Source organism: Pempheris klunzingeri, chromosome 19 (assembly GCF_042242105.1).
Source record: "Pempheris klunzingeri isolate RE-2024b chromosome 19, fPemKlu1.hap1, whole genome shotgun sequence".
In the NCBI taxonomy this organism is placed as follows: Eukaryota; Metazoa; Chordata; class Actinopteri; order Acropomatiformes; family Pempheridae; genus Pempheris; species Pempheris klunzingeri.
This window is the reverse complement of record NC_092030.1, coordinates 10954601-10981523: the sequence shown is the minus strand read 5'-3', so window position 1 is coordinate 10981523 and position 26923 is coordinate 10954601. Positions and strand designations below refer to the sequence as shown.

Sequence of the window (26923 nt, the reverse complement as noted above, 5' to 3'; positions counted from 1 at the left end):
TACTGGGATAGTGGGCTAGTTAGAGTTGTACCATTGGCTCCGCTCTCTTAACCATCATTCTCATGTATCAGGATGTCTCATCTTGCAGCTGGATGTAAGTAATGTTTGTAAAGCAAAATACAGACACAACTACTGTTACGCTTTTTTCTACTCAACAGCTCCATTGGTAAAGCAGTCCATTCGCCACCTCCATTTGATCATTCCTACACGTAACTGCAGAGGTTCCTTTCCAAAAAGGTCGCCCATCCTGCTCGAAACAGCTGATTACATTCACGTTTTACACTTCATACAGTGGGATGTGCCAGTCTTCTTTAAGAACAACCACAGAGTCATATCCCGTTAAAGGATATGATAATACATATGTTGGTATGTTGGCTGACATTGACAGAGAATATCATTCTTGTCCTCATTTACCAGTGCTGTTGCTGAGACGAGGAACCCAAACCACAGTGTCAAGACTCCTCAGCTCCTGACTGAAGGGCTGTCGAAAGAGTCAGTTACACATCTGCACAGATAGCAGACATATCAGAAAGCTTTAAACGGTTCAAATCAAAGGGTTTTCAGAGATATAAATACCAAGGTTACTCTATGTTCCCTGCCACCAATGGCAAGAAAACACTCAGACAGTCAGAACCAGGACACTAGCGTGCAAGTACAAATGCTCACATGTGCGACTACAGATTATACTGAGAGTCAATTCAATCTGGTGGCTTGGTTTGATCTATTTTTACTGCAGTGAATTATGGGTGGCGGCTCCTTTTGGACCATTGTATCATTACGCTGCCTAGCCGCAGGGCACTAGCTGGTTGGCTGGTCTGTCCATCACATTAGCACTGATTGAAATGTCTCAACAACTTTTGGATTGGATTGTGGTGAAATCAATAGGAAACCTATATCTCAAACAACTATGTGACTTTGTTCCAAGCACCACTTTGTTTTTGCAGCTTTTACTATATCCAGAATTGGGGTCAACCAAAAGAGATTCTAAAATAATGGTGTTCTTCTTCACGCCTGCTTCTGACTATATATATATATATATATATATATAACTTTCTGTCTCGTTACTGCATCACTTTCAGTGAGTCACTGTGGAGCTTTGAGGCGAATTTTGAACGTTAAAAATGTTTTTCTTTCAAATCCCTTCATTAGTCTTGTTTAAAACATAGTTGAAAAAAAAAACAAAAAGCATGAAAATGTAGAAAACAGACCGGAGATTAAAAAAAGATTAAGATTCACCTGAAGTGACTAACTCATTAACTGATCATGATTATTGTTTGTAGGTCATCAGGTTTGTGTTGGGTTTGGCCTCTGCTGCAGTTTCCTCACTCCATCACTAGCTGTCTTCAGAGACATAGCCATATTTGGCCACCTGGGTGCTGCAGGCTGAAAGGGAAGCTCCTCTCCATCGGCCTCACTGCACTGAATGAATAAAACCAAGATAGTGCTGAAATAATTAGTTGACAAACTAGTAAATCGCTGACTGGAAATGAACTCATAAATCTTAGGACCAACTGGGGTCTTTTGCAATAAGCATACATGTGGTTATTAGCTTCTATGTGAGGGTTATGTGATCACACTTTGTGACACCATATGGCTGCATGAGAGAATTCATCAGCATTTAATGATGAAAACTGTCATCAGGCCTGTGGGCAGATTCATTAAGTTCTTCAAATTGTTCAAAAGTTCTACAATTGGGTTTGAAAAGTAAATGAATGCAGGATTTGTATTGATTAGTATCTATCCGCACACACACACACACACACACACACACACTACGGCCTCTGCAGCATGTGGCTAAGCTATTCTGCCGGTTTGGTCACAACAAAACCAGCAGGACGCATGCAGCCTGTGTGACCCTGCAGCAGCGCAGGTCTGAGGGCCTGTCTCCTCTGAAATGAAATGAACTCGGGCTGCACCGAAATGCATCAGTCCGAATGAACGTCGCATTGACGCGCTGAGCTAGCAAACACTGCGTAGTATCTCCTGACTGCTGCTGCTGCTGCTGCCTGGAGCCACAATCCTGATGAGGATGATGTCAGTGTTCGAGGACGGGAACACATTAGTCCAACATCAGCCAGCAGGGAAATGACTCCGCGGACTGCATCCCTGTGTGCCCAGAACAAACACTTACACACACACACACACACGCACGCACGCACGCACGCACACACAACGACACGCTTTGCAAGCTCCGAACGGCTACATGCAATTTGATATGTGCACAAATCCGAAAATGGGATGCACGATCCACACCGTGCTCAATCACCACGACCGTCGCAGCGATGTCAAATGAAACAGAAATGAAGAGGGGAGACGATCCAGCACGATGGGCTGCAGTTCGTGGTGTTCAAAATGCAGAATCGGACGTGTGTCCGCGTGCACAGAGCACGGAAAATACACACGGTGCTGCAAATCTAAGCTCCATGTCTTACCGCATCAGCCCGGACTCCCAGTCCGTCCTGATCCATTTTCTGTCAGGGATGCGAGACGAGGCAGGGCGATGGTGGTTTCCCAATGACGACATCGGACATGTGCAAAAGGTAAAACTGCAATATCCGCCTTATTGGCCAGGCTCCACCGGTTCTTCCTCTCCTCCTCCCACGTTACATCGTTGGCGGATTGCTGCGCAACCCCGCTGCACCATCCCCATCTATGTGGCCGCAACCGCCCCCCTCATCACCACCTCTGTGTGTGTGCGTGTGTGTCTGTCTCTCTCTCTCTCACACACACACACACTCACACACACACACACACACGCTTTAAACCTCGGCCAAGGAGGCTGCTTTCCTCCGTCCTCCTCCATCTGTTTGCCTGTGACGAGCATATTTTCATGAAGGAAATCTGTTGAGCACATTCATGCTCCCATGAGGAATGAACCTCGCCGTTTAATCAGCAGCTTTTGATTGCTGATTAATCTTTAAAGTCATTTTAAGCAAAAATGACCCCCCCCCCCCCCCCAAAAAAAAAAAAAGATTTATAGACAAAGCCATTATGTGATTGGTTAAAAAATGAATAATCTGCTGCAGATTTAGAAATCTGGCAACATATTCAACATACCTCATCACATGTGAGCATCTGAGGCAAAGGGCTGATCCACAGTCAGTTGTGGCCTGGTCACAGCCCCTGTGGAAAGTTCAGGGCATCACCAGGAGGTGTTCGGCTGTCAGCTATGATAGCTGCCCGCAGAGGCATTAGAATCACCATCCTCAGGCTGGAGCACAGCAGCAGCAGAGATGACACTGGAGATCAGGGATCATAGCATTTATCATGCATCACACAGAGAGGTGTAATTCTGTTTTCAGATCCATGACTACAGTAACAGTACTGATAGGCTACCACACTGTAACAATACGCTGTCATGAATAGACGATGTTAGGTAAAAGTATGGAAGGATAAGTAGGAAAATGTAGCCTAAATATTAAAAGTTACTGTGACTGGGATGCTAATACATATTCTACCTTTAGTTATTCCTCATGTATTAACATAAAAGCAAGATTTTACTGTTGAGGTGGACTTCATTTTGAACAAATGATTCTTTTCTTTACCAATTGGATTAATCTCCTGATTCTAATCTAGGTTGGTCAATTAATGGTTAATAATTGCAATAATAATTGTGACCTCAGACCTCAACATTATCAAAAAGTACATTGACATTATTTTGAAAACGTAAATATAATGTAAATGAAAAGAAGCAACATGTGAGATGATGGAACTGTGAAATGTTTTGGCGTGAAAAATGAGTCAGTCCAATTATTTCAGCTGCACATGTATAAACTGTTACATAGTTTCATCTATAACAAATCATCATATCCTATAAGGTCATGTGTTCATGAGTATTTATGAGTAAATGTCGTTGCATTACACTACAGGCAGGTTTTATGTAACACAACACTCAGATGACTTGGGTGGATGTAGCTGACCGGGCCTCCACCCACCTCTCTGCTGGTTTTCAGCGTCAGGCTCTTAATGGTCAGGTTGCGTTACACACACCTGCAAGTGATACAGGCTCATGAATATCTTGCTCTTCATGAATTATTACAGAGTTAGCATGTTGTAGTGAGCATGTCAGCCAGGCTGCCGGCAGATGAAGCAGTCAGTGTGGATGGAGCAACACAGCCAGGATGGACATCTCTGTTCTGCCCAACAACAACCACCCAGAGAAGTTCCTCCAGCTGGACGTTGGGATGCTGCCGGCCACGCACGGCATGTTCCAGGTCGGGGCTGTCATTTCCAGTCAGAGACACTGGCAGAACAGGGTCTACTCCCAGGTATGGACTCACAACTCCTCTCACTGCACGTTCATTCTGTGTGTGCTCTGTGTTTTGTTTCTCCCCTTTGTTTCCTTATATGTTATTCCACATTAGTGATGTACCCAAATCCGTTATTTATGATGTGGATGAATGATCTTCTAGCAGAAGTCATCATCACCATCTAGAGCTGTGTGGTGATAGTGGCTTGAAACAGGAGAACAGGATAGTATTAATCAGTCATCATGCCCAGGGGCAAGTGTGACTGAATGTTTGATCCAGAATGCAGAAATGTTATGAACAGAACAGAGAAAGAGCTGTTAGTCCAATAAAGTGAAGTTTATTTAATCCAAAATCAACCATTTGGTCTCAGAGGGCTCTACAGCATACCACACCATATGCTCCCTGGTTGTTTGATCAATTGCGAATTGGTTTCGTACAACTAAAGAACAATATCATCTGAGATCACTGTCACACCAGAGGCCTGTACCAAAAAGCTTTGGGTTACCTAGCTCCACTGAGCCACAGCATCAGTCGTCTTGATGATTAGCATCTCAGGCGGGAATGAAGCACTTCATATGATATGAAACTCACTGGGAGACAGCAAAAAGGGACGTTCAGCAAGGCAAAATGTAAACATAATCACACAACTAGACTAAAAATAGCATTAATGGAAGGCTAAGGCTGTGAATAAGTGTGGGACTTATTATATATCTCTTTCTAAATATGTTCAGCAGCATAGTGTTAGTACCTGGATTGTATTAGCAAGCTTTTTTGTCTGATGTTGAACAAACTATTAGGAATTTCTGATGTACTTCTGAAAGTTAAAAGTTGTGGGTATTTCTGAGTGCAGATGAGAGCAGAGAAAATAAGTTAAAGAGGAATTTCAACACCAACACCTTAATGTATGCAGTAAATGGCCAGAGAAAACTGGGAAAAAGGCTGTAGGCTTCCTGATTGCTTTTCCCTAAGGCTTAATCCTACAGCTAGAATGCATTGTGCATTGAAAAGGTTTATCTCACTAAATGATGGTGTGGATATTTACCATATAATTGAAGACGAGTGGGTATCATTTTTATTTCTAATTACTGTGTCATCTAATTCTATTCATCTTGAGAGCTGCAGTTGTGGAATAACAGTGTAAAAACACTGACACTGTCAATCCTGTTGAAATGAAAGGAATTTAGCTTAAATAAAATGTAGATGACATTGTTATTATGCATTTGATGCAAAAAAAAATCTGATTTAGACGGCCTTGTAAATGTCATTGTAAGTCTACTAAAATCTATGCCTCATTGTCTCCATAGAGGGAGCAAAGCATACTGGCCGGGCACAGGTCTCCCCCATCCCCAGAGGGCACACCTGTAGTGTTTGTGGACAGATACCTGGAGAAGCACATCACTCCAGTCACTCTGAAGTCCAACATTAAAAGGAACCCTCTGTACATGGACATAAGGCAGATGGACGCAGAGGAAAACAAACAGCCTAAGCCTTCCTGGACTGTCAAGGAGTACGACACCCAAACAATCCACAGCAACCTTGCAGATTACTTAAAGGTAATTTGTGTGAGGAAGAGAGGCTACGGATGATTGGCAGGATGAATGTGTGTTTTGAAGACAGATTGGTGCAAATAAAAAAAGACAGACAGATGAACAGCTGGACAGATGATGCACTGTGTAGACCATTCATTTCATTTCTTAGTGCCAGGAACAAACATTTTCCAGATTTGTTGGTTGTTGTTTCTCTGCAAGCCACATAACAAACAGCTGTAAGAGAGCCAGTGACTACTGGGTCACTGTTACATGGATTTTAGGCTGAATTACCAACTGATCCCCAGGGGCCCCAAAAGCCCTAGGTTCACTGCATGTCACACAGTTTTTGATGACTTGAATGTAGATATCCATGAGAAATGTGAAGTACAATACAAACAAAATACAACAAAGTTTTTTCATCTTGTGGATGGATCCTGTTTTAATAACCAGTTTACATTCTGCTCACATGGTGCATACAGTTGTATTAGGAATATTACTAATAATATGACTAATAATGAGCAATATGGTAACATTGAAAAACATGACAATAGTTAATATCTGAATAATAATAACAGGACTAATATCAGTAAAAAGTGTCGGTGGCTGATGATCCTCAGCAGTGATTCATGAAGCCAGAGAACCACAGCAGGAGAACCAGGACCAGGATCCACAGGAACCAGAGAGATGAGAAAAGCACAGAAAGGCTCCGGGGAAGATACCAAGTTAGTAACAGACATTAAAGAGACATGAAGCATAAGGATGGAGAGGAAGAGGAGGAGGAGGAGGAGAAGAGAAGAGAAGAGAAGAGGAGAGAGGAGCCCAGTGCATCATGGGAGTCCCCCGGCAGTCTAAGCCTGTAGCAGCATAACTAGGGGCTGGTCCAAGGCCTGAGCCAGCCCTAAACTATATGCCTTATCAAAAAGGAAGGTTTTTAGTCTACTCTTAAATGTAGAGAGGGTGTCTGCCCCCCGAACCCAAACTGGAAGGAGATTCCACAGGAGAGGAGCCTGATGGCTGAAAGCTCTGGCTCCATCACTACTTTAGAGGACTTCAGGAACCACCAGTAGGCCTGAATGCTGGGAGCGCAGTGCTCTAGTGGGATAGTACGGTACTATGAGTTCTTTAAGATATGATGGAGCCTGACCATTAAGAGCTTTGTAGACGAGGAGAAGGATTTTAAACTCTATTCTAGATTTTACTGGAAGCCAATGAAGAGAAGCCAGTACAGGAGAAATATGGTCTCTTCAGTTTTGTCAGAGTTTAGCAGCAGAAAATTGCTGTTCATCCAGGACTTTATGTCCTTAAGGCAGATTTGGAGTTAAGTCAATTGATTGGATTCATCTGGCTTTATAGTATAATTTGGTATCATCTGCATAACAGTGGAAATTAACGGAGTGTTTCCTGATAATATTACCCAGAGGAAACATATACAAGGTAAGTAATATCGGTCCAAGCACCGAACCTTGTGGAACTCCATGTCTAACTTTAGTGTGGACAGAGGATTCATTGTTAACATGTACAAACTGAAATCGATCTAATAATATAGGACTTAAACCAGCTTAATGCAGTTCCTTTTATGCCAATGAAGTGTTCCAGTCTCTGTAATAGGATGTGATGGTCAATGGTATCAAACGCAGCACTCAGATCTAACAAGACCAGTACAGAGAGAAGTCCTCTGTCTGATGTCATAAGGAGGTCGTTTGTAACCTTCACCAGTGCTGTCTCTGTGCTATGGTTCGCACTAAAACCTGACTGAAAATCCTCAAATAGACTATTAGAGTTTAGAAAATTACACAGCTAAATAAAACTAACCAAATAAATTAAAACAAAAAAATTCTACTAAGTACTTAAAAATCTTCAAAGATTTTTGCAAATGCCAAATGTGGCTATGCATCAAATGTGACAGTTATGAGGTAGCTTGGTGCTATGGTGCTATTCCACTTGGTAGTTCAAACAATTATTTCAGACCATGTGAGTAACCCAGACCACTCCTTGCTCTAGATACACTCTTATCATTATCTCATATGCAATAAGGAAAAACAGGACATGTGGACTTTAAAGCTAACTGCAGTTGAGCTATTACTAATTAAGTTATTTTTGTTTATGGTGTTTTATCATGTAATTACATAGAAATGATTGGGGGCTCAGTAAATTAAGCATTGATTATATGGACTCTAGATCTCATTCATTCAACAAACAGCTTTCCCACACCCCATTTTTGGCTCCAAGATGACAAGCATAAAGGGAACAGGCAGGTTACAAACTAATGCATAGCAGCGTGTATGGATATTAATGACAAGGAGAATCACAGGGCTTACTTGTACATGGTGATGTTTTCTAGTCAAGCTTATTTTAATTTTCTTTGCAGGAGGAAGAGAAGACTCCTAAAGATCTGGACTTTTGGCTGGAGGATCTCTACACTCCAGGATTTGATACTTTACTGAAGAAGAAAGAAGCAGAACACAAAAGGAAACGACTTTGTAAAATTCTTTCCTCAGTCATGTTGTCCATTTGTGTCATACTTATTGTTATCATAGTGCCCGTTGTGGTTCTACAGAGGAAGAACTGACTGAGGAGGACACTGGCATTAAATAGTGGACCTTTTCAGACTTCACCTCCCTGCAGGTGTGGTCATATATTGTTCTGTTCTTACTGTATTTTGACAGTGAACTAGAACTAGAAGACTGGTTGGATCGTAATATGTTCTTTACAGCTATGCTCATAATGTTTTTGCTACATTGCTCCCACACTCTCTGGGGACCATCAATATCCACAGAAAAGTTTTTTATCCACCATGAAATTTTCTGAAGGTGTACTCCTGGGTGTCAGCACATTGTGACATCACAGTTGGGTGTGGTCATAGGTGCAACAGAGCACATATCTGACCGCATCAAGCTGTGAAACTGACTTGAAACTTTCCCCCAGTGAGGGATTAAACCCCTGATTTAAAGGGGTTATCTTAAAGCCTTAAGTACAGAAGACAAAAGCAGCCATTTATTTTTTATTCCATTATCTCCACATCACAACTTAATTGCCTCATTTGATAATTAACTCAATCACAAGAAAACACTTTTATCTTGAGATAATGAATTATTCAACTACAATCACAACCACTTAAGTGCCATCAAACAATTGTAATGTTTTAATGTTTGCACTTTCCATAAAAAAAAGCATTGACACAAAAAATGATTTTATTTATAATTGTAGTTTATGCTAATTTGACAATGTTAAACAATTGTTTTAGTGAGGTGATGACAATAAAGTAGTAATCCACCTTAAACATTTTGTAGCCACTCATTTTCCCACCCCCCTACTCTTTCCCACTATTCAGTAATGTATAAATAACACAGAGCAGAAAAGGAGACTTCAAATATAACTGATTTCATTTGATTTATTTATTGCAATAAAGATGTACAAAGTATTGGTAATCATAAATGTTAAAATGTTAGAAAAAGCATATCTGTGACTGTTAACAGTACAGTGTATCAAAACATTACTGCTTCTACCAGCTGGGTCGATTCCATCCACGTATGTGTGAAAGCAGGAGAAAACAGGTTTGATCTGCTTTTGTCATCATGTCTTTTCTTCAAAAAGGCATTGAAAAGATAGAAATACAGACTCAAAAAGAGAAAAAAAAAAGACACAATTTGCAAAAAATCAAAAGGCAACAAAACAGTAAAAGAAAAAAAAGAAAGAAATCAACATGCAAATTAACTTACAACCAAAACCAAGATATTTAAGACAAAAAATTAAAAAAAGAAAAGAAAAAAAAAAACAGCGGAGAAAATTCTAAACTAAAATAAATATCTTTCTCCACATTGAAATTCAACATAATTACTCCTCTCCCTTAAGTTATTCCATTAGACTACGAAGTTTATTTACAGGTTAATGTATGCATGTGGACAAGAGGTCGACAACCATGAGATACAGAGACCAGGTTATGATTTCTTTTTACACATTGATCCATCATCATGGCTCGACACATGACAGATGGGGGCTGGAGAGGAAGGGGAACTTTGGCAAAAAATACATACAATAATAATTAGGGGATGTCTAATGATGACATGGGAGTACAGGTGACATTTGGTTTCCTCAGTGGAACACAGTAGTATTGTCGGACAGGCTTTAGATCTATCTATCAGGACATAAATGAAGAAAACAGCACACACAAACACTAGTATTTGGTTGTAAAATGTTTACAGGAGGTCTTTTTGTTTGACTTAATGTGACTTATCAAAGACAAAGATCCCCTCAAGGTCGGACTGATACATTTATATATATGTATACAGAGGCATATATATTCTTTAATATACAAATATAGAGTAACCCGTGTTCTTGTTTGTAATGTTGTTGCTGTGTGACAGGGAGAGTGAGTGCTTCACAGCAGGACAAAGAGCAGAGTTTAAAGATACACTTGGTTTTGTTATAGTGCACAATAACACCCCCAAATGTTACAATCTCCCTCTAGAGCACAGTATGTATATGACAAGTACACGATGTGCTATATACAAATTGTCATTGCATATTGTTTTAGCGGTTACTATATGAAAATGTACTTTACTTTTGTACTAACTGGAAATGGACAGGAATGTTATTGTGAATTAAAGTGACACTGCAGTCATTTACTGTTGCACTTTCAGAAAGTTGGGTGCCTTGCGAGAAACAGATTTTTTTTTAAAAAAGGCCAAAATCAGAGATCAGCAGAGATATCTTGACTTTTAGTCCTTGGTTTGGGCCAGGTATACTTGTATGATTTAACTTGGTTAAGGCCAAAATTGAATGAAAAAGGTGTAGTTACATCAGGGAGGGTCCTGGGTCAACAATGTTTTTGCTTTGGGTTTAATTATCCAACTTTTTGGATCAGGTCTCCTCTTTTTGGAAAGGTTTTCCACAAGTCTAAACCGGATCTACTAACACCAACAATAAGCAGGGAAGATATTTTTGGCATTTGGGGGATTCTATTGTGTGCTCTAACTTTAACCAGGGATTGTCTTTGACTGTGCCTTCAAAGTTTTAAAAAGCTTTACAGTTCCTCCCAGTGCATGCTCGTCACATACTTGGAAAGTACTCAGGGCATATTTAACAGCATGATGAGTGTACGTAGTTATTGTGTATGCACTGAATGTATCTGTACACTCAGGACAACCTTTCCCCACATCTCACACACACACACATCCACACGATGCATGCGTGTCACACCCAGCCTACACATTCTGCAGGTGAAGCACAGTGATGAGTGATGGAATGCGGCTACATGACTGCTAACAGCACAATGAAGCCGACGCACAGGACGCTGCATTGTGCTAACTGCAATCTATGCAGGAAACAGTTCATTTACATGAGAATGGAAAACAAAAGGAGGCGACGTATGCTAACTCCTAGCGATAGTGTTCATTATTATACAATACATTCAACTAACCTAAGAATCTTGTCACATTCCTCTTTTGAAATTGCATACAGTAGAGGACAGCAAGTAATGAGCTAAATGTTAAAACTGCCTCTTTCTGGGGGAAACTAAAGAAATACATTACAAATGAAGAGAACCCTGTTTTATTCCATTAGTTTTGTGGCAGTTTTTCATATACAGCCAGTATACACCATAATAGACCATTTTTCTGAATTGTGTTGCAGTTTAGGTCCACATTCACGTTCCTGTTAACTGCTGACATTAGCTAACAGTGCACGCAGGGATCATCTACAATAAGCTGTGCCATTATTTTTGAGAAACTGCACGGCTTGCAAAACATGATCCCGTGTATGCTATGACCTCTTGTGTTGTCTGCAGTTCAAACGGAGCTTTTTATATCTCAGGGCGACGCACCGAGAACATTTATACGGGCACTTCTTACATCAACCTTCAAGTGTGTTCAGACTGAACACACATTTTGCCTCACGTCATCCATGCAAATCTGACTGCTGCAGTGTTTCAGCTGTCCATGTTTTTTTTCACCTTTCTAGATTGTACAGGCATTTGCTGTAAGATGGCTAGCAACGACTTAACAGCAACTTCCAGTTCCTTCTTTGTTTTTGGAAATACTCGTCTTGTTTTTTTTTTTTTTCTTCTCTCCCCATTTTCATGAATTGTAACTCAAGTGTGTTTTTGTTGAACCCTTTTAACTCGTGGATGTGTCTTTGTCTCAGTTTGGGCTTCGCTGTGAGAACGTGCATCCACTTGCATTGATCTAGTAAGCAATGGCTGCACTTGGAAAACTCATTCACCATCATTCAGTCTGAACACACATGTGGAATAAATGTAACATTACCACACCAAAAAGCAGCAGTTGCCATTTAGTAACAGCAGAAACCAGCTTTAATTTAGCACAGTTACGTCAGAACTGTGTGGTTCTGAAAATAATCCACATCCTCTGGCCAGGTCAACATTTTCTATGACCATGGTAGGACAGGGGAATACATTTGACCCATTAATTAAGAACATCAGTGTTTAAAACTGTAAAATGGTATATATACAAGGTTTTTCTTAAAGCCAGTGTTGAAGGAAATAATTAGGGTAAAGGAAATGAACGTGCCTAAAGTGCTCCTTAAATGAACTGAGGCGAGTAGATCCTTTCACATGAAGGAGCGATTGACTTTTATTACAAGTACTTACGCAACACAAGCTCATATGCATAGAGGTATATTTTCACTCAGCCTTGACACATTCTAATGCCACATTCTTCCTGCCAGCAAGTCTTCCAGAGGGAAGCTTGCGTGTCGTTCATTCTCTCTGCCCATCTAGGCTTTGTGGGAATGGGAGACCAGCAGTTCATCACACACCCAGACAAACAAGCAGCCAAACAAGCGTGCATGAGTACAAAAATCAAGACTGCTGTGGCTCTAATGCTGGCAAAGTGGAATACGTTGCTATCTGTTGATTGAACACCTCGCCAGCAACACAAAGGCCTACAGTAAGCACTGTCACAGACTAATGCAGGCGGACCATGGGAATAAAATTAAGATGCATATACAGTACAGAAGACAATTGTGCTGAAACGCTTCTCCTAACATGTTGCTAATGGATCGCTATCTGCATGTACCCACAAACCGTCCAGCCAGTATGGCTTATAAGAGAAAAGGAACTCGTGACAATCGTTAGTTCTAGCATTAAGGCAAGGTTTTAACTAGCTTGTTGGGTAGAGCAGTTTCTTTTCAGGGGAAGAAACGTACATGTGGACACGGAAACACAAAACCCGTTCAAAGACTTAATTTAGTTTAATCAGCAGCTACATGGGAGAGATAATCTTTCCACCTGACAAGGCTAATGGAAAACTAGGGTCATGTCTTTTCTGACAAACAACGAGATCTTAAATTTAAGACCAATATAAACATTTTAGGCACTGTGCCTGAAAGATAAACTGTGTGTTGAAAGGAAGACTCAAAAAGTGAATATAAAATAAAAACCCAGAAATAAAAATGTTGATTAGGGTAAAAGAGAGAGAAAGAGAAATGACAGAGAAAGTCTTCATGCAATCAAGTGGACACCCTTCATTAAATTCATGCAATCCACTCGCATAAATACAATGCTCCAACTAAGAAGGAATCACATTTAAACTCAATAAAACTAACTATTATCCACCAATATAATAGGTAATATTGTCAATCTGGATAGAGATTATAATTATTTTATCTGATTCAACTGGAAGGCACATCCATAAGGCTTTAGAAGGTGTTGCAAAGCATTCTGCATGGTTCTCTCCCAATATTTAAGGAAAACAACAGGGGGATTATTGCTGCGTCACAAACACAACAGCTGGTCCAATTAACTCAACAAGTATGACATCAAGATGTTCCATATCATGAGAACAACATGAACATTGTGCACGACTGCTTTGGAGCCTGAGAGAAATCAACTTTGACAAGAATGACATTTTCATGAAGAAATTAGAAGAAACTAGAGCTACAGGTGAAAAAACCCAGACATCTTGGAATAAATAGAAAGAAAGGAGCAGAGTGGGCAACCTTACAACCACCCGCCACCCCCACCCTAACATTCCTTAATCACTTGTAGGGCTTTTACACATCTCAACCAATATCACTTCCTTCATCTTTATTCATACCACCAGCATTGTTTCCATCAGTGGCTGTGTTTTCTACCGTCTCTGGAGTGTACGTGGTGCACCTTTAGGTTTGGACTGGAACTGGGATGTGTATGTGGGTCTGCTCCCAGAGGCAGAAGTGGATGTGACATTTAAAAACTTGAATTTCCTTCATCCGTGTGTATATTTAAGAGTAGAAGGTGAGAACGCTCTGGTGGTTGCCGCGCACCAGGAGCATGGGCGGCAGGTCCTTAGACAACGTCTCCAGCCAGGCCATGTACAGAGCGCTGGACACCGCACCCTTCCTGGCCAACGGCAGACTCCTTCACAGACGAAGAGGAAGAGGAAGCACCAAACAGAGAGGACAATCATTAGTAGGGCTGCTTTCATTAAAATTCATTTCAGTGCTGACACCACACCAGTACTGGTTTTATTCCTTATTCAAACCCCTTTTTGTTCAATTAACAGTACAATATGCACCGTTATCGCACACAAGCAGATATTCAAGAACTTTGCCTGAATAAAACGCAAATAAGTAAAAGACCACGACAATGTATGTGGGGTCGCCTGTTAACTTATCAATCAGTCCCTGTGTACAACACAGCACCAGTAGCATGCCTGCAGGGAGACACTGGCTCAAAGTGTGCTCATCATCACCTCTCACTGCTCTCAGTGACAGCAGTCTTTTTCACACCTTACACTTCCTGTGCCCCTGTGTCAACTGTTCATTTATCCCTTCTTACATGCTAAATATGTGTGAAGCTAATGCTACTACTGATTAAAGATCAATAAGTCCAATTTTGTTTGGTTTAAACAAACCCACATTGTACTTTTCACATTTTGTGCATGTAAACATAGTCAATGATGAGTCAGCTGAAGGTTAAAAGACTGAGCCTGCATCGCTCCTCTTAACAACAAGGTCTACAGAGGAGTCACTGTCCCAAAACACATTAGGAATTTGAGGCTACCCTGGATGCTGAGGGGTGGACTAACACAGTGTTTCTTCAATTATCGACATCTGAATGTTGGATGGACTTACTGTCATTGCGTCCCTACTAGATGCAGATATACCACTTCCCTCATCCCAGAGATCGAGCTTTTAGAGTCTTTGCAACCATGCTCTTAATTTCTCAGGGAGAAACCCTAAAGGCGGCTGTACACTGTGTCTGAACACCTGCTAACCTGAGTACTTGAAATACCATCCACCTGTCCCATTTCCTTGTGTGTGTCCTTTTTTTTTTTCAAGATTTGTGGGGATATTTGAAGAGACAGATGGACTAAGAGAGTCTTTGCTACTAAAGGAGCGGGAAAGTTGATATGGCGTCAGCTGCTACACAAGAACGCTGCCTCAAACACTGTTGCATTAACCCAGCGTTAAGATGAAAACACACACACACCCACAGAGAGAGAGAGAGAGAGAGAGCAAGCAGCTTACATGACGATGAGGTTGGCTGTGCTCGAGTGCTCCTTCAGCAGCTCGTTGAGTCTGATCTGACGATTAGTCTGAGGAGCAAAACAAACACAAACACAGGTTCAAACATTCAGGTATCAACTTACCAGATAATTATCAGAAGCTGTTGCTACACTGACTCTGAGCCAGCAGTACAGCTCACTCGACACAGTGTTGGCTTACACTGAACTGTTTCCACTCCAGGTGTTTACATAACCGCTTAAAATGGGCTGCGGTGGATAAGAAAAGTATTCACTCCCCTGACCCTTCCTTCCTCCAAAGGAAGAAGGAAGATGTCATCATATGGAACTAACTGATCAACAATGACAATGCTTTTCTGAAATTAAGATACACAGAACAACAGTATACAGTGAGTTCTAGTGCGTAGCGCTGTGCAGACCTTGGCACGGTACAGCTCCAGCTCATTGTCAGTGATCCTCCAGGGTTCGCTGTTCTTAAGCCTCTCAGCCGCCTCCTGTTCCATGTCATCTTCCTTCAGCCGATACGGCTCGATCATCTCCTCAAAGGCCAACATGCTGCAAGACAACAGCAGCTTCATGGTTACACAACATCATCAAGCCTTAAAAACACTCAGGGGATGGAGACGAGTTTATGTTGTTAAGTTATAACTGATATCATTGATGGATCAAACTGTAATGGGATGGAATGATCCCTTAAGTCACATCCAAAGGACAAAGCACCATTGAATCCATGTGACCAACAGTCATGTAGAAAGATGAAGAACAGCAGTCTTCAAGTCACTTCCACAATCATGTGTTTCAGTTGTTTGTTCTATGAGCTGATCGTAATGGTCGCAGCAACAGAAACTCCTTTACACTTATTAACGGGTGTGGTTAGCATTTCTGTCAGCACTTAACTACTTGTGTTAAGCTCGAACGATCGAAGATCAAGACATCATCAGTCTGGTAACTCAGGCATACAACCATAACCCCCCGCCCCACCCGTCCACGGCGCTCTATTACTACTAATCATCTTTCTACTCCCCTCACTACAAGGGGGCCCAGCTTCCTCTCAACAAAATCACCACTGTCTGCTCTACAGAGACTCCAGTCTTCAGACTGAACTTTGGCCCATAAAAAAGATCTCTTGTTTCTAAATGTAGCACGTAAAAGCAGTCCTGATGAGGTTGATATACTTTGATATAATTTTGGGTCCCACCCACACGGCTGAAAGCACTTATTGTAAGCTGCTTTGGATAAAAACATCAGCTATTCTACTGATGTCTTGTCTTTACACAGACAGACCACATGTGGGTGACAATGATTCATCCACTGGCCCTCTGCTATCAACCACACAAATGCTGGTGCTGAGTGTGCTGAGCAAAGACTTTACAACAGGGAATACGTGACCAGGAAGGTTTAAATGAAAAATCAGCAGTTTTAACAGTTTATGATATGCAATCTACTTTTTTGGAAGCAAATACCTACTACTTCCTGTAGACCTCTGTTAAATCTTGTAGAGCTTCTTCCAAGTTCAACTTTGACCTGCTCTACTTAACAGCAATGCGCATACACTTTTACAATGTGATGAAGTGACTCACACAAAAGGTATTAAACTAGGAATTTGTTGAAAGCTGTGTGGTTGTCTAAGCCCAGCAGGGCATGTTCTAGAGACGGGGCCTTTATTTTACCTAACCTCAGAGAGAAGCAGGCCTTGACAGCACAGGCCATTTCACCCCCTCAATGTCACATAGGACTAGAAGTAGAGCATGATGAGTCAAAAGTTTCCTAAGACATGGGAATGATGGTGAAATCTGTGAAAACATGACTCCGTTGGTAGGAAAGCTTTCCTCTTTGAAGTGAAGACTTACTGCTCCTTCTTGGGCTTGGTGTTTACGTCTCCCAGCACGGTGATGTCCGAGAAGTCTATCCTGAACTTGCTGAGCAGAGTGGCCATCCTGTGCAAAAACAAAGAGCTTTGGGATAAATACATGGAACCAGCTGCAAAACTATTTCAATTCAGGCAGCTGTGGATAGAGATAACAGGGCTGAGCCATCCTGAAGGCCAGGGGAAGCTGTTTTAAATAGCTCAGTTTGAACATAGAGTTTCTGGGAGGGTGGAGGCAGGTAGGACAGGCTTTACTGGGACCACTGTGGCATTCTGTGTATGGGAGTCATTTCCTTTAGTTTCACATTCAAAGAAGCCGAGTGCTTAAAAGCCTTATCTGTCATATCTGGAGAGCTTTCTACCACCACATGTTCAAATTGTTTGGTTTTGTTGTACAGTCACGTTCCTGGTTTTAAATGTGGAAATCCAACAAATTAAAATTAAATCACAAAAAAATACGACTACATTCAAATCAAATAAGTATGTTATATTAACAGCAGCAGCAGGCAGCCATTTTCAGTGAAAGCTCTCTGATAAACACAGTGGAGCACTTACGAGCAACTAAAGATCAAATCTTTGTCTCTGGAGCTGGTGGAGACCAAACCAGAGCAAAAAGGAGCGTTTATATTGGAGTTACAATCTCCACCTTTTAGGGTGAAAACATGTCAAATGTGTGTGACTTTCAGTTTTAAAAGGATACTACTACAACTAATAATGATAGTTATACTGTAGTATGAATTCATGGAAGTTTCAGATATTGACTTTAATTGCCAGTTTGTAGTTTTGCAGTTAACAAACACAAAGAGGATTTCAAAGTGCACATAGAGCTGGGTGCTCACACGCACACAGAGATAAAAGGCTCGGCTAGCACCAAGCTAATTTTATCCAACAAAAGGAGGTAGGAGGCAGCTGTAGGGGACAATGAGAGACAGACTGAGATTGGGGGGGGGGGTATAAGATGACAGTAAGAGCAGCAGAGGATGAGAGATGCTTTTGTGCTATAAACTGATTCATACGGGTCCTGTGTTAGCTGTTTTCCTTTGCTTCCAGTTTTAGTGCTAAGCTAGGCTAACCACGTCCTGAGTCCAGCTCTGTATCTAAAACAGATGTGAGATCATCTCACTCTAGGAAAGAAAGCAATGTCTAAAAACACAAAAAAAAATGACTTTTCATTCGATACTGATACATAACATGGACAATGAATATCTGATGACGCTGTGAACTAAGTGACTAAAAGCTAGAAGGCATAAGTGTCACTCTAAATGCCCTCATATCAGCAGAGTTAGATAAATTGCAGAGGAATAAGACTGAATGAGAAAAGCTTCTCCCCACAATAACAAGAAAAGTACCAATTTTGGACTGCACTAAAGGTCCTGATGGAGACAGATGAGGGAATACAACGCAGACCGGATGCTCACATGATGTGGTGTTGTTGTTCCAAACATAAGTGGTTTGTCTATTTTGCAGCCCTCTTTAAAAGGAGCATACTGGGGGGCAGACCTCACTTAACTGATACAAAATGGCAAAACATTCACTTGGGTGGACTAGCTGTCTGCGGCTAGTTTAAAGTCCCTACCAAGTCATTTTAATGGTACAGTGATGGTGAGAATCCAGTCAGCAGTAGAAAAACTGCCAAAAATCTCTCAAGTTCCAGTGGGTGGACCATGTGAATGTGTTGTCAAACTGCCATTCCCAATATTAATTATAAACCTTCAAGCGCAAGACTGAAATATTGTGTGTCACCAGTGATTTGGTCATCAGTGGTATAAAATGTAACCATAATGGCTGGTAGAGACATCACAGCGATCCTTTAGTTCAGTTGGTAGCCTTTAGGCAGTATTCAGCTTTTAAGTCAGGCTCAAAGTTGGTTGCAACTTGTATCAGAGCTTTTATATTTAAGGTTACGAAAATTTAAACCACAACAAAACCTGCCAAAGCTTCAACATTTCTCTTGCAGGGCATTGGTCATCTTAGCGCAGTGTTAATGTCCCAACACTGTGTCCCAAAGTAAGCGCCAAGACCGTCAACCAAACTGTGACTGTAGAATGGCCCATTTCAAAATCAAAACCTTTAACTTTTAAATAAGAATTGTTTCTCTTTTTGATGATTTACAACTAAATTTTGCAGCTGAGCTGCGCATTAGCACAACATTGGAGCGATCTTAGCCTGCATGCTGCCATTTTTCCAGTATAAGTCAGTAGAAGTATTAGGCTGCGTCTTAGACATGTGCATTAATATATTAAGTTCTTAAGGCTAACGCAGAAACAAAGCAGTGTGTAAACACAGCATCGGCAGAACGTAGCAGTATTTGTAGCTGCAGACAAACGGTGTTAGTGTCATGTTTGTGTCAGCAGCAGCTGAGCAGGAGTGTGGTGCTGAAAGGAAAGCAGATGGCTGCACTGTGTTCACTGCTAACAAGTTGCATTCCTGCTTTTATATGACTAAGCCCTCTAATGTCTGCTCCTCTCCAGTTGTATACATGGAGGGCAGAATAATAGTCCTATAAGGAGTAGTAGTCATCTGTATGCAGAATGCAAATGAATACAAAAGCACCTGGGCTGTTGTAGGGCTTCATCATGGTCTTATCCAATGTTGTACGCAAGACAAAGCAAGACAATCATCATCATTATTATAATCATTATTATTTTCAAGGCTCAATAAAAGACTTAACATCTGTCACCAGGTGTGATACACCCAGAAAAATTGAGCAAACAGTTATTGCTTTTGGTAAATGTATTCATATCAGTTGATCTTTATGATATCTACTTGTGTCGACTTTCAGCCTCGACATAATGGATGGGAAGAATGTGCTGTGGGCTACTTACGCTCGGCGGTCATGATCAATCCTGTTGATCTTGCCTCCAATGAAGACGCGGATCTTGCAGTCCTTCCACCTCTTCTTGTTGGTCAGCAGGTAGGGGATCAGCAGGGTCAGACCTGGACAGGAGACATCCAACAGGTGCTCAACGCAGAGCTTTTGTGATGAAAACATGAAACATCGGCTGTGTTGCAGCTGGTGGAGGTTAAAGTGAAAACATTGGAGCTTCAAAACCTCTACAGAAGCACACGTTTGCACAGGGTTCCACTCCACAATTTCACAACTGAATCAAACAACAGTTTTGCTTTCACCAAAGAGTGTCAGTGCCTCTGTTGTCACTGGCAAAGACACTGACATGATGATGAACCAGATCTGAGGTGTCACATGCCATGGTGTCTTGAACACATGAGTCACGCCTCTGGCCGTGTTCACATCTTTACATCCTGCTGGGCTGACAGACACCCAGAGTCATACTGCCCAATAAAGAATGAGGCATATTAACATATTGGGCCTGTCAGCTCCACTGATCAACATATCACTATAGAGCTGATCTTTCTAACAGCTGTGCGTTTATTTGCCAATTCCATTTCTTATTTTGAGTATTAATTCAGGTGTTTGTGCCTCTGTGTTGTCCTGCTGACAGCCGCCTGCTTTGTATCACTCATATTGTTGTGCACATGAATGTCTGTGTGCATCTTTTTAATACATGTATGTGCAAAATGTTTACATACAATGCTCTTTAAGAGAAAAGGTTAGTTATGGCAACGCTATTTTTTAGACATGAAGTTTTTCCAAAACAAATTTTGGTTTGAATTTTTCTATTTTTTTGGATATGAATCTTAAAAATGACTAGATGCTGAGTCAGAATAACTGTAAAAGCTACAGAAATCATACTTTTAAAGGGAGGTATGCCAAATTCATGCTCTGGCTCTGCAAAGATTTAAAATGCATTAACTACCAAAAGAATTATTTTACTTTGGCAATAAAAAGGTGATGCCGTATTGTCGGCCTTGCAAACATTTCTAAAACATACAAGCTGTGCTGTGTTGTCACAGTCATACTAACAATAAGGTCTTATTTAGACCAGTAGAAACTAGTTCACAGCTATTTGGACTATGTTTGATCTACTGTGTATAGTGGATAACTGTCACATTCACCATTGTACTGATCTCCCAAAAGTCGATATATATTATAGGTATATATTCCCTTCTTCCACACTCACCTCCATCATCAAACAGCCACCAGACATCCACTGTGCCCTTCCCTTGCTTCTTCTGGAACTGCTGGCTGGCCTCCAGCAGCCTCTGGTCAGACACATTCAGCGGTACAGTTGGGCTCTTCTTGTCTGCAGGGATGGTTGCCAAACACATACACCACAGCACACAAACAAACAAATCACAAGTTCATTTAAATGGCAAGTGAAAAATGATTTCTATCATTTGTTGGCCTGTTGGGAGTCCTGAGTTGGACAGCCTAACATCCCAAGTGGACAAACTGTGTAGTTTGTACTGTCAGTTATGGACAATCATATGTGATGTTTGACTCTGTAGAGCGCTGACTGATCAGTGTGTCTGTGGGATAACGCTGCCTTGACTTTGAATGACAGTAAGACTACTGTGGTTTTGAAAAAGGTGTGACGGTGAGCACTTAAAACACATTACACAGTTCTAATGAATCTAAAAAGACATGTTATCAAACCAAAGCACTACAGTTTCCCCTGTACTCTTTTGGTAGTTTTTAGGATTGGTGATTTTTGGAGCCATTCGTTTCTGTGCATTTAAGAGTACAACATCCAGAGTTCTGCTAGTGTTGCAGAAAGTGCTGGATTACGTAAACATCAAGAGGCTGAAGTCAGACTCATAACTGTGAGGCGACCTACTCTGCCTTCGAGCTAGTGCCTCACTAGATTAGGTAAGAGTTGGGTTCTTCATTTTCAAGCCGATGGGAGCCAATGGAGTTACAGTATGAAAACAAACCTGCACGTGTCTGCAAGTTGATTTTAGGGTTAAATGAATGACCTTTTATTGTGTGTTGGTCAGCTATGGATTGGCCACTGCTTTTAACTCTATTTTCTAAATCTGAAGTTGAATTCATTTTCATATGGTTTCTCAAAAATGAGTACAGGGGAAACACCATCAGCACCGAAGAGCAAACAAACAGAGAGAGAAGCTGTGAGAAGCTCAGGAGTTAGCTGCATAGGGCTGGAAACATGAAAACAGGAGAGCAGTTTTCATCCTGGAAAAGAAAGCTACAGACAAACTGTCACCTTCAGAAAGACAAGATGCAGCAGGCAAAAGAGACCGCAGACACTTTGGAGGAAATAGGAATGTTGGCACACAACCACGACATTAAATACTCAAGACTTGGATCGAGTTGAAGGCACTATCACATACAGTACAGCTTCAGAGGCTGGGCTAGAGCTACAAGCTGGAGACTGTTAACAGGAGAGCAGGAGAAAGGGAGGAAAAGACAAAATGTTATTCCCAAACGCCAAGTAGCAAGTGGGACAGAAACACTGGACAGACAGCTAGAGACACAAGACAGAAACAGCAGGGTGCAGGATGTTATGTTAATACAAGAGGAGCTCAAAATACACTGTGAATAATGAGGTGACGGAGGGAAAAAGGGGAGCACAAGGAAAGCAAAATGTGACTTAAGAGGAAAAGAGCACACAAAAGATACCGCAATGTATGAAAGGAAAGATTAAAAAAAAAGAAAAGAAAGAAAGAGAAAGGTTCAAAGGCAACCCAATGTAGTGGATCTCCTGCCTTTTTTCAACAGGGGCTGAGTTGTTGCTTTGCCATCATCATCGTCATCTGGGAAATGCGAGACAAAAGGAGAGAAAATAATCAGAACTGAGGTGAAATGTCGATTTGATGTGCCATCAACTTTAGACTGAGGTAGAAAATGTACAATTTCACAGAATGTCAGAAGGACAACACAAAGCAGACACACGTGGCCCTGTGGAGAGCAGTTAGCTGTGTGTGAGCTCCATGCTAACAGACTGGCACTCAGGCTAATGGAAAAACAAGAACCTTTTCTACTGGCAGGAGTTTAACAGGGCACTCAACGCTTTCTCCCCGATACCTGGAAATTTCTCAGGCCTGATCGGAACAATAAAACCAGCAGTTCCGAGCCAGGACTCTAGTTAAATCACTCTGGCTTCCACTGGCCAACATCCACGGACATGTGAGGGTATTAAATACGCATGAATCAGTTCTAATCTAGTTCTAAAGCCGAACTACTCCACTGGGCTTGGATTAAAATGAAAATCTCACACAGTGAGGAGGGCAAAGATTCTGTCTTACCGACGGCTCAGGTAGGAGCTTTGGCTGGTGCTAACAGGATTACCCAAATCAAGACATTCATCTTCACTTTGCTACATCTTGTACCTTCACCAGACCAACATGTTCACAATGTGTGTGGCACCCTCAACTGGAGTGCACACTAATTACCCTCTAATGGACAGTCACATGCCTGTTGTACATGCCCATAGTCTATATTACATTGTTCTTATTAACATGCTTTCATTATAATGGCTCACATTATTCATTTCCACGGCACTAATTCCATCAGTAGAACAGTCACGTCATACTCTCCCACTTTGGCTTCCTCCTTCCTACTTTTCTCCAAAACTGTTTTCATTCACTAATTAGTTCCGTTTGCTTCTACTTTGCCGTCTTTGTTTTGCTACGGTCAGTGAAACTTCACACATTCTGTGGGTGTTTCAAGAGCTGGTGCCATTTGAGCTACTACTAATCCGAAACATCTGCAGGAAGTGTTGAAATTCATCAACAGCAACTAATTGGCAATCAAAAGAATGATGTAGAACCTATTAGAATAAAAAAGGGTGAATTAGAATATATCTCTGTTAGACCAGAGCAGTCAGTACTGGGGAAATGTAGGTCTGTGAATTTATCAAGACATTAGGCAAACATGGAAGAACTGCTCGGACAGCAAATAACACCAGCAGCAAATACAACAGGAGCTAAACAGGAAACAGGGTATGCTTAATAGTGAATAGTTATTTTGGTGAGCACAGAGATAGAAATTGTGTTCACAGCTACTAAGAGCCAAGTTGTAACTAACAGAAATGATGTGTTAATGGGCGGACAGATCTAGATGACGTGGGCACAGAGCATAGTTCATCTTACATGTAACACTTGAGACAACGCGGTTGGTTGTTCAATTTTGGGAAGCCTGACCGCATGTAACGATGACCAATATGAACGCCGAACATCAGCCTTTAAAACCCAGGCTGGACGAGACCAGGCTCAGGCTGTAGTTGGGAACGTTTGGTACTACAGTTCCCACAATCTGGGAACAGTTTCTTTGTTTGCATGTGCGCACACACACACACACACACACACTCACTCTGGCCGAAGACATCTGTGGACTAACAAACTGGGCCCAGTGGGACAACTAGGGTCATGGGTCACAGAGGCGACTTCCTGTCAGAGTGTGTGTGATTGAGTGTGTGTGTGTGGGGGCAAAATAAGGGAAGCTATTGATGGATTAAGAGGGACCTCTGAGAATGGTGTTAAAGTGATTTCCTGGATGAAAAGCCTTCCTCTGTCACAACCTGACACACACGCAGCCGAACCAATCATAGACATGCTGTGAATAAAGCTTACATAAGATGTTTCTCTTATAGAAGAGTGTTAATTACTAAAATATGTAGACTAAATGATCATTTTTCCATTTCCCTACCACGGTCTTCTCTCCTCGGTGGAACTGTAAACAACGTATTTCTTCCAGGGTCTGTTTGTAAATGAAGTGGGAATATAAGAAGTAATTGAGGTGAGTGCAGCGACACTCATACTGAGGCTGGCTGACCTTTCTGTATGGCCGGACTGTTCTGGAGGCTGGTGGCCTTGGAGGATGGCTTGGATGAATCAGCGTCAGAGTCTTTACTGGTGTCTATGGACACGATCACATCTTTCATCCCCGAGGACTTCTCCTGGGAGGACAGTAGCTCATCTGGGAGGGAGTGGAACGAGAGGCCGGAAGGAGAGGCAGAAGAGAAAAGAGGGCGGAGGGGGGGGTGAGAATAAGGAAATCAACTTTAGAGTTAAACAGTCTTCTTTCTGTTTTCTTTCCTTAACTTGTCTCTCATGAGAAAAAAAATCTATGTAATTCAGCATTTCCTTATAGTTGACCCCTAACTATAAAGGAAATGCTGAATTACATAGATTGTTTTTTACCCACTTTACTTCCTGTTTAGTTCCTGATATAATTATAAACTCAACCTTTGAATATTGGGTTATTTGAGCCTTCACAGTATTCAAGGTTTTGCTTTAGTTCATTGTATTGCTTATCAATTTGATTATTTGGTGTACAGGTTTTTGGATCTGCCATATAATGTTATATATAAATATTAGAAAAATCATATTGCTTTCCACCATATTGCTAAACTCTTCTCAACGTGTGTGTGCATGTGTTTGATACCTTGTCCTTGAATATGGGACACATCCAGGCCCTCTTTCAGTCGCAGAATAACGGCACCAAACTGGAAATCAAAGGAATCACTGACAGGAGAAACATAAATAAAAAGATTCCCATCAGCAGTGGACAGAATGAAGTTACAAAGACACGCAGCATTTACAAAGAAAGACAAGTGAGCACCTCTGAGAGAAGTGAGAACAAAAAAGTGGCTGGTTCAAACACTTTGCTCAGTCGTGCAGGTTGGACCTCGTAGTGTGTTAACTGCCGAAGCTACTCACCGGAGGGAAAGTAAAGGGCACATTGCTGAGCGTATTAGTTGTGATTTTAATATTGTGGGGCTGAACCATCTCTGACCTTCAGCTCTAATGCCATAATCTCCACACTTTACAATCAGGAACTCATTCTGCTTAAGTCCTTTATGCAGTCTCACATGACTGGTTTAGGGTTCAGCAGGGAGACAGGAGTTCACATGCATACAGAGTGTGTGCAGTGGTGCCAGCTCTTACTGTACGTTATATCTGTGAGTCTCGTTCTACACCCCGACTCTCGTGGGGCCGGACGGCTGCACGCTCAAACCAATTACTTTGTGGTAATTTAATTAATTGAAAATGTCTGTTAATTCATGTGCAGATTACAAACTAAAATGAAAGGGGTGGTAAGGCGATACTGCACAGTCGATTTTCAGGACGCTCATGGTGGGTATTTTGCTGAGGACTAAAGGGAGTGCAGGCCAGTGTGCTGCACAGATGAGCAGTTCTCAAGAGCGCTGCAAGCAGCACTTCCAGGGCCAAACAATCAGCTCGCTCCAAACAGCCACACGCTCCAGACACTGCACTACTATTCCTAAATATGTTTTTGCTTTATCAAGTTACCACATTCCAAGTCTTGCCCCCCTAAGAGGTAAATCCAGCAGTTTGCCTGGGACATCACACGTGTTTCTGAAGCCTGTCTGAAGACAGGGAGGGTGTCGTGGCAACCACCATGGCCGCAAACCAAGCAAACACACTCCCATCATTCATCAGCTGACAAAACAATTGTCAACAGGTTTGAAAATCAATGGACTGCCTAGATCTTTTTTAAAAGAGTAAACTGAATCTATTTGTGTTTGGACTGTTGGTTAGAAAAAAACAAGGATTCTTGTTGTTGACAATTTATAGACTTAAAAAATTAATTGGTTATTTTAACAAACAAAATCACGCAGGTTAGCTGACAACACTGCTCATTTGAAATAACCTCAAAATAGATGCCCAAATATAATATAAGACCACCCTGATGTCAACACAGTATCTTTAGCAGCAAAACCAAGAAAATTGATGATAGAAAATGATAATTTTTTGAAGATAAGAAGCTTTTTCAATAAAACAAAGCAGGCGATATATACTATACATCTGACATCTTTTAAATGTACGCAGCATTTACATAGAAAATTATTCAATTTCATAGAGAACTGGTATTAACCAGTGGATTAGTGCAAAAATGACCTATCAAGTCTAATTTGCAGAAAAGAAAAGAAAAAAGAACATATATTTGGGCTCCTCACAAAGTGAATA

The 26923-nt window shown here is 41.4% G+C and overlaps 2 protein-coding genes across 2 annotated transcripts in view; one reads left to right on the top strand and one right to left on the bottom strand.

The window, feature by feature from the left end:
- Positions 1-4121: 4121 nt before the first annotated feature.
- On the top strand, positions 4122-8348 carry LOC139219341 (major intrinsically disordered NOTCH2-binding receptor 1-like). Its single transcript, XM_070851168.1, has 3 exons — positions 4122-4268; positions 5555-5803; positions 8148-8348. The coding sequence occupies exons 1-3, from the start codon at positions 4122-4124 to the stop codon at positions 8346-8348; spliced, it is 597 nt and encodes a 198-aa protein (XP_070707269.1).
- Positions 8349-9156: 808 nt separating this feature from the next.
- Positions 9157-26923, bottom strand: part of slc12a2 (solute carrier family 12 member 2) — a 54954-nt gene continuing 37187 nt past the window's right edge. The window contains exons 19-27 of the mRNA XM_070850418.1: positions 25377-25456; positions 24765-24908; positions 22697-22744; positions 21151-21273; positions 19936-20047; positions 17094-17180; positions 15663-15798; positions 15248-15315; positions 9157-14135 (exon numbers count right to left, since the gene is read on the bottom strand). Of these exons, the coding sequence (XP_070706519.1) occupies positions 14000-14135; positions 15248-15315; positions 15663-15798; positions 17094-17180; positions 19936-20047; positions 21151-21273; positions 22697-22744; positions 24765-24908; positions 25377-25456 (934 nt within the window). The 3' untranslated portion in view covers positions 9157-13999. The remainder of the gene's footprint in view (positions 14136-15247; positions 15316-15662; positions 15799-17093; positions 17181-19935; positions 20048-21150; positions 21274-22696; positions 22745-24764; positions 24909-25376; positions 25457-26923) is intronic.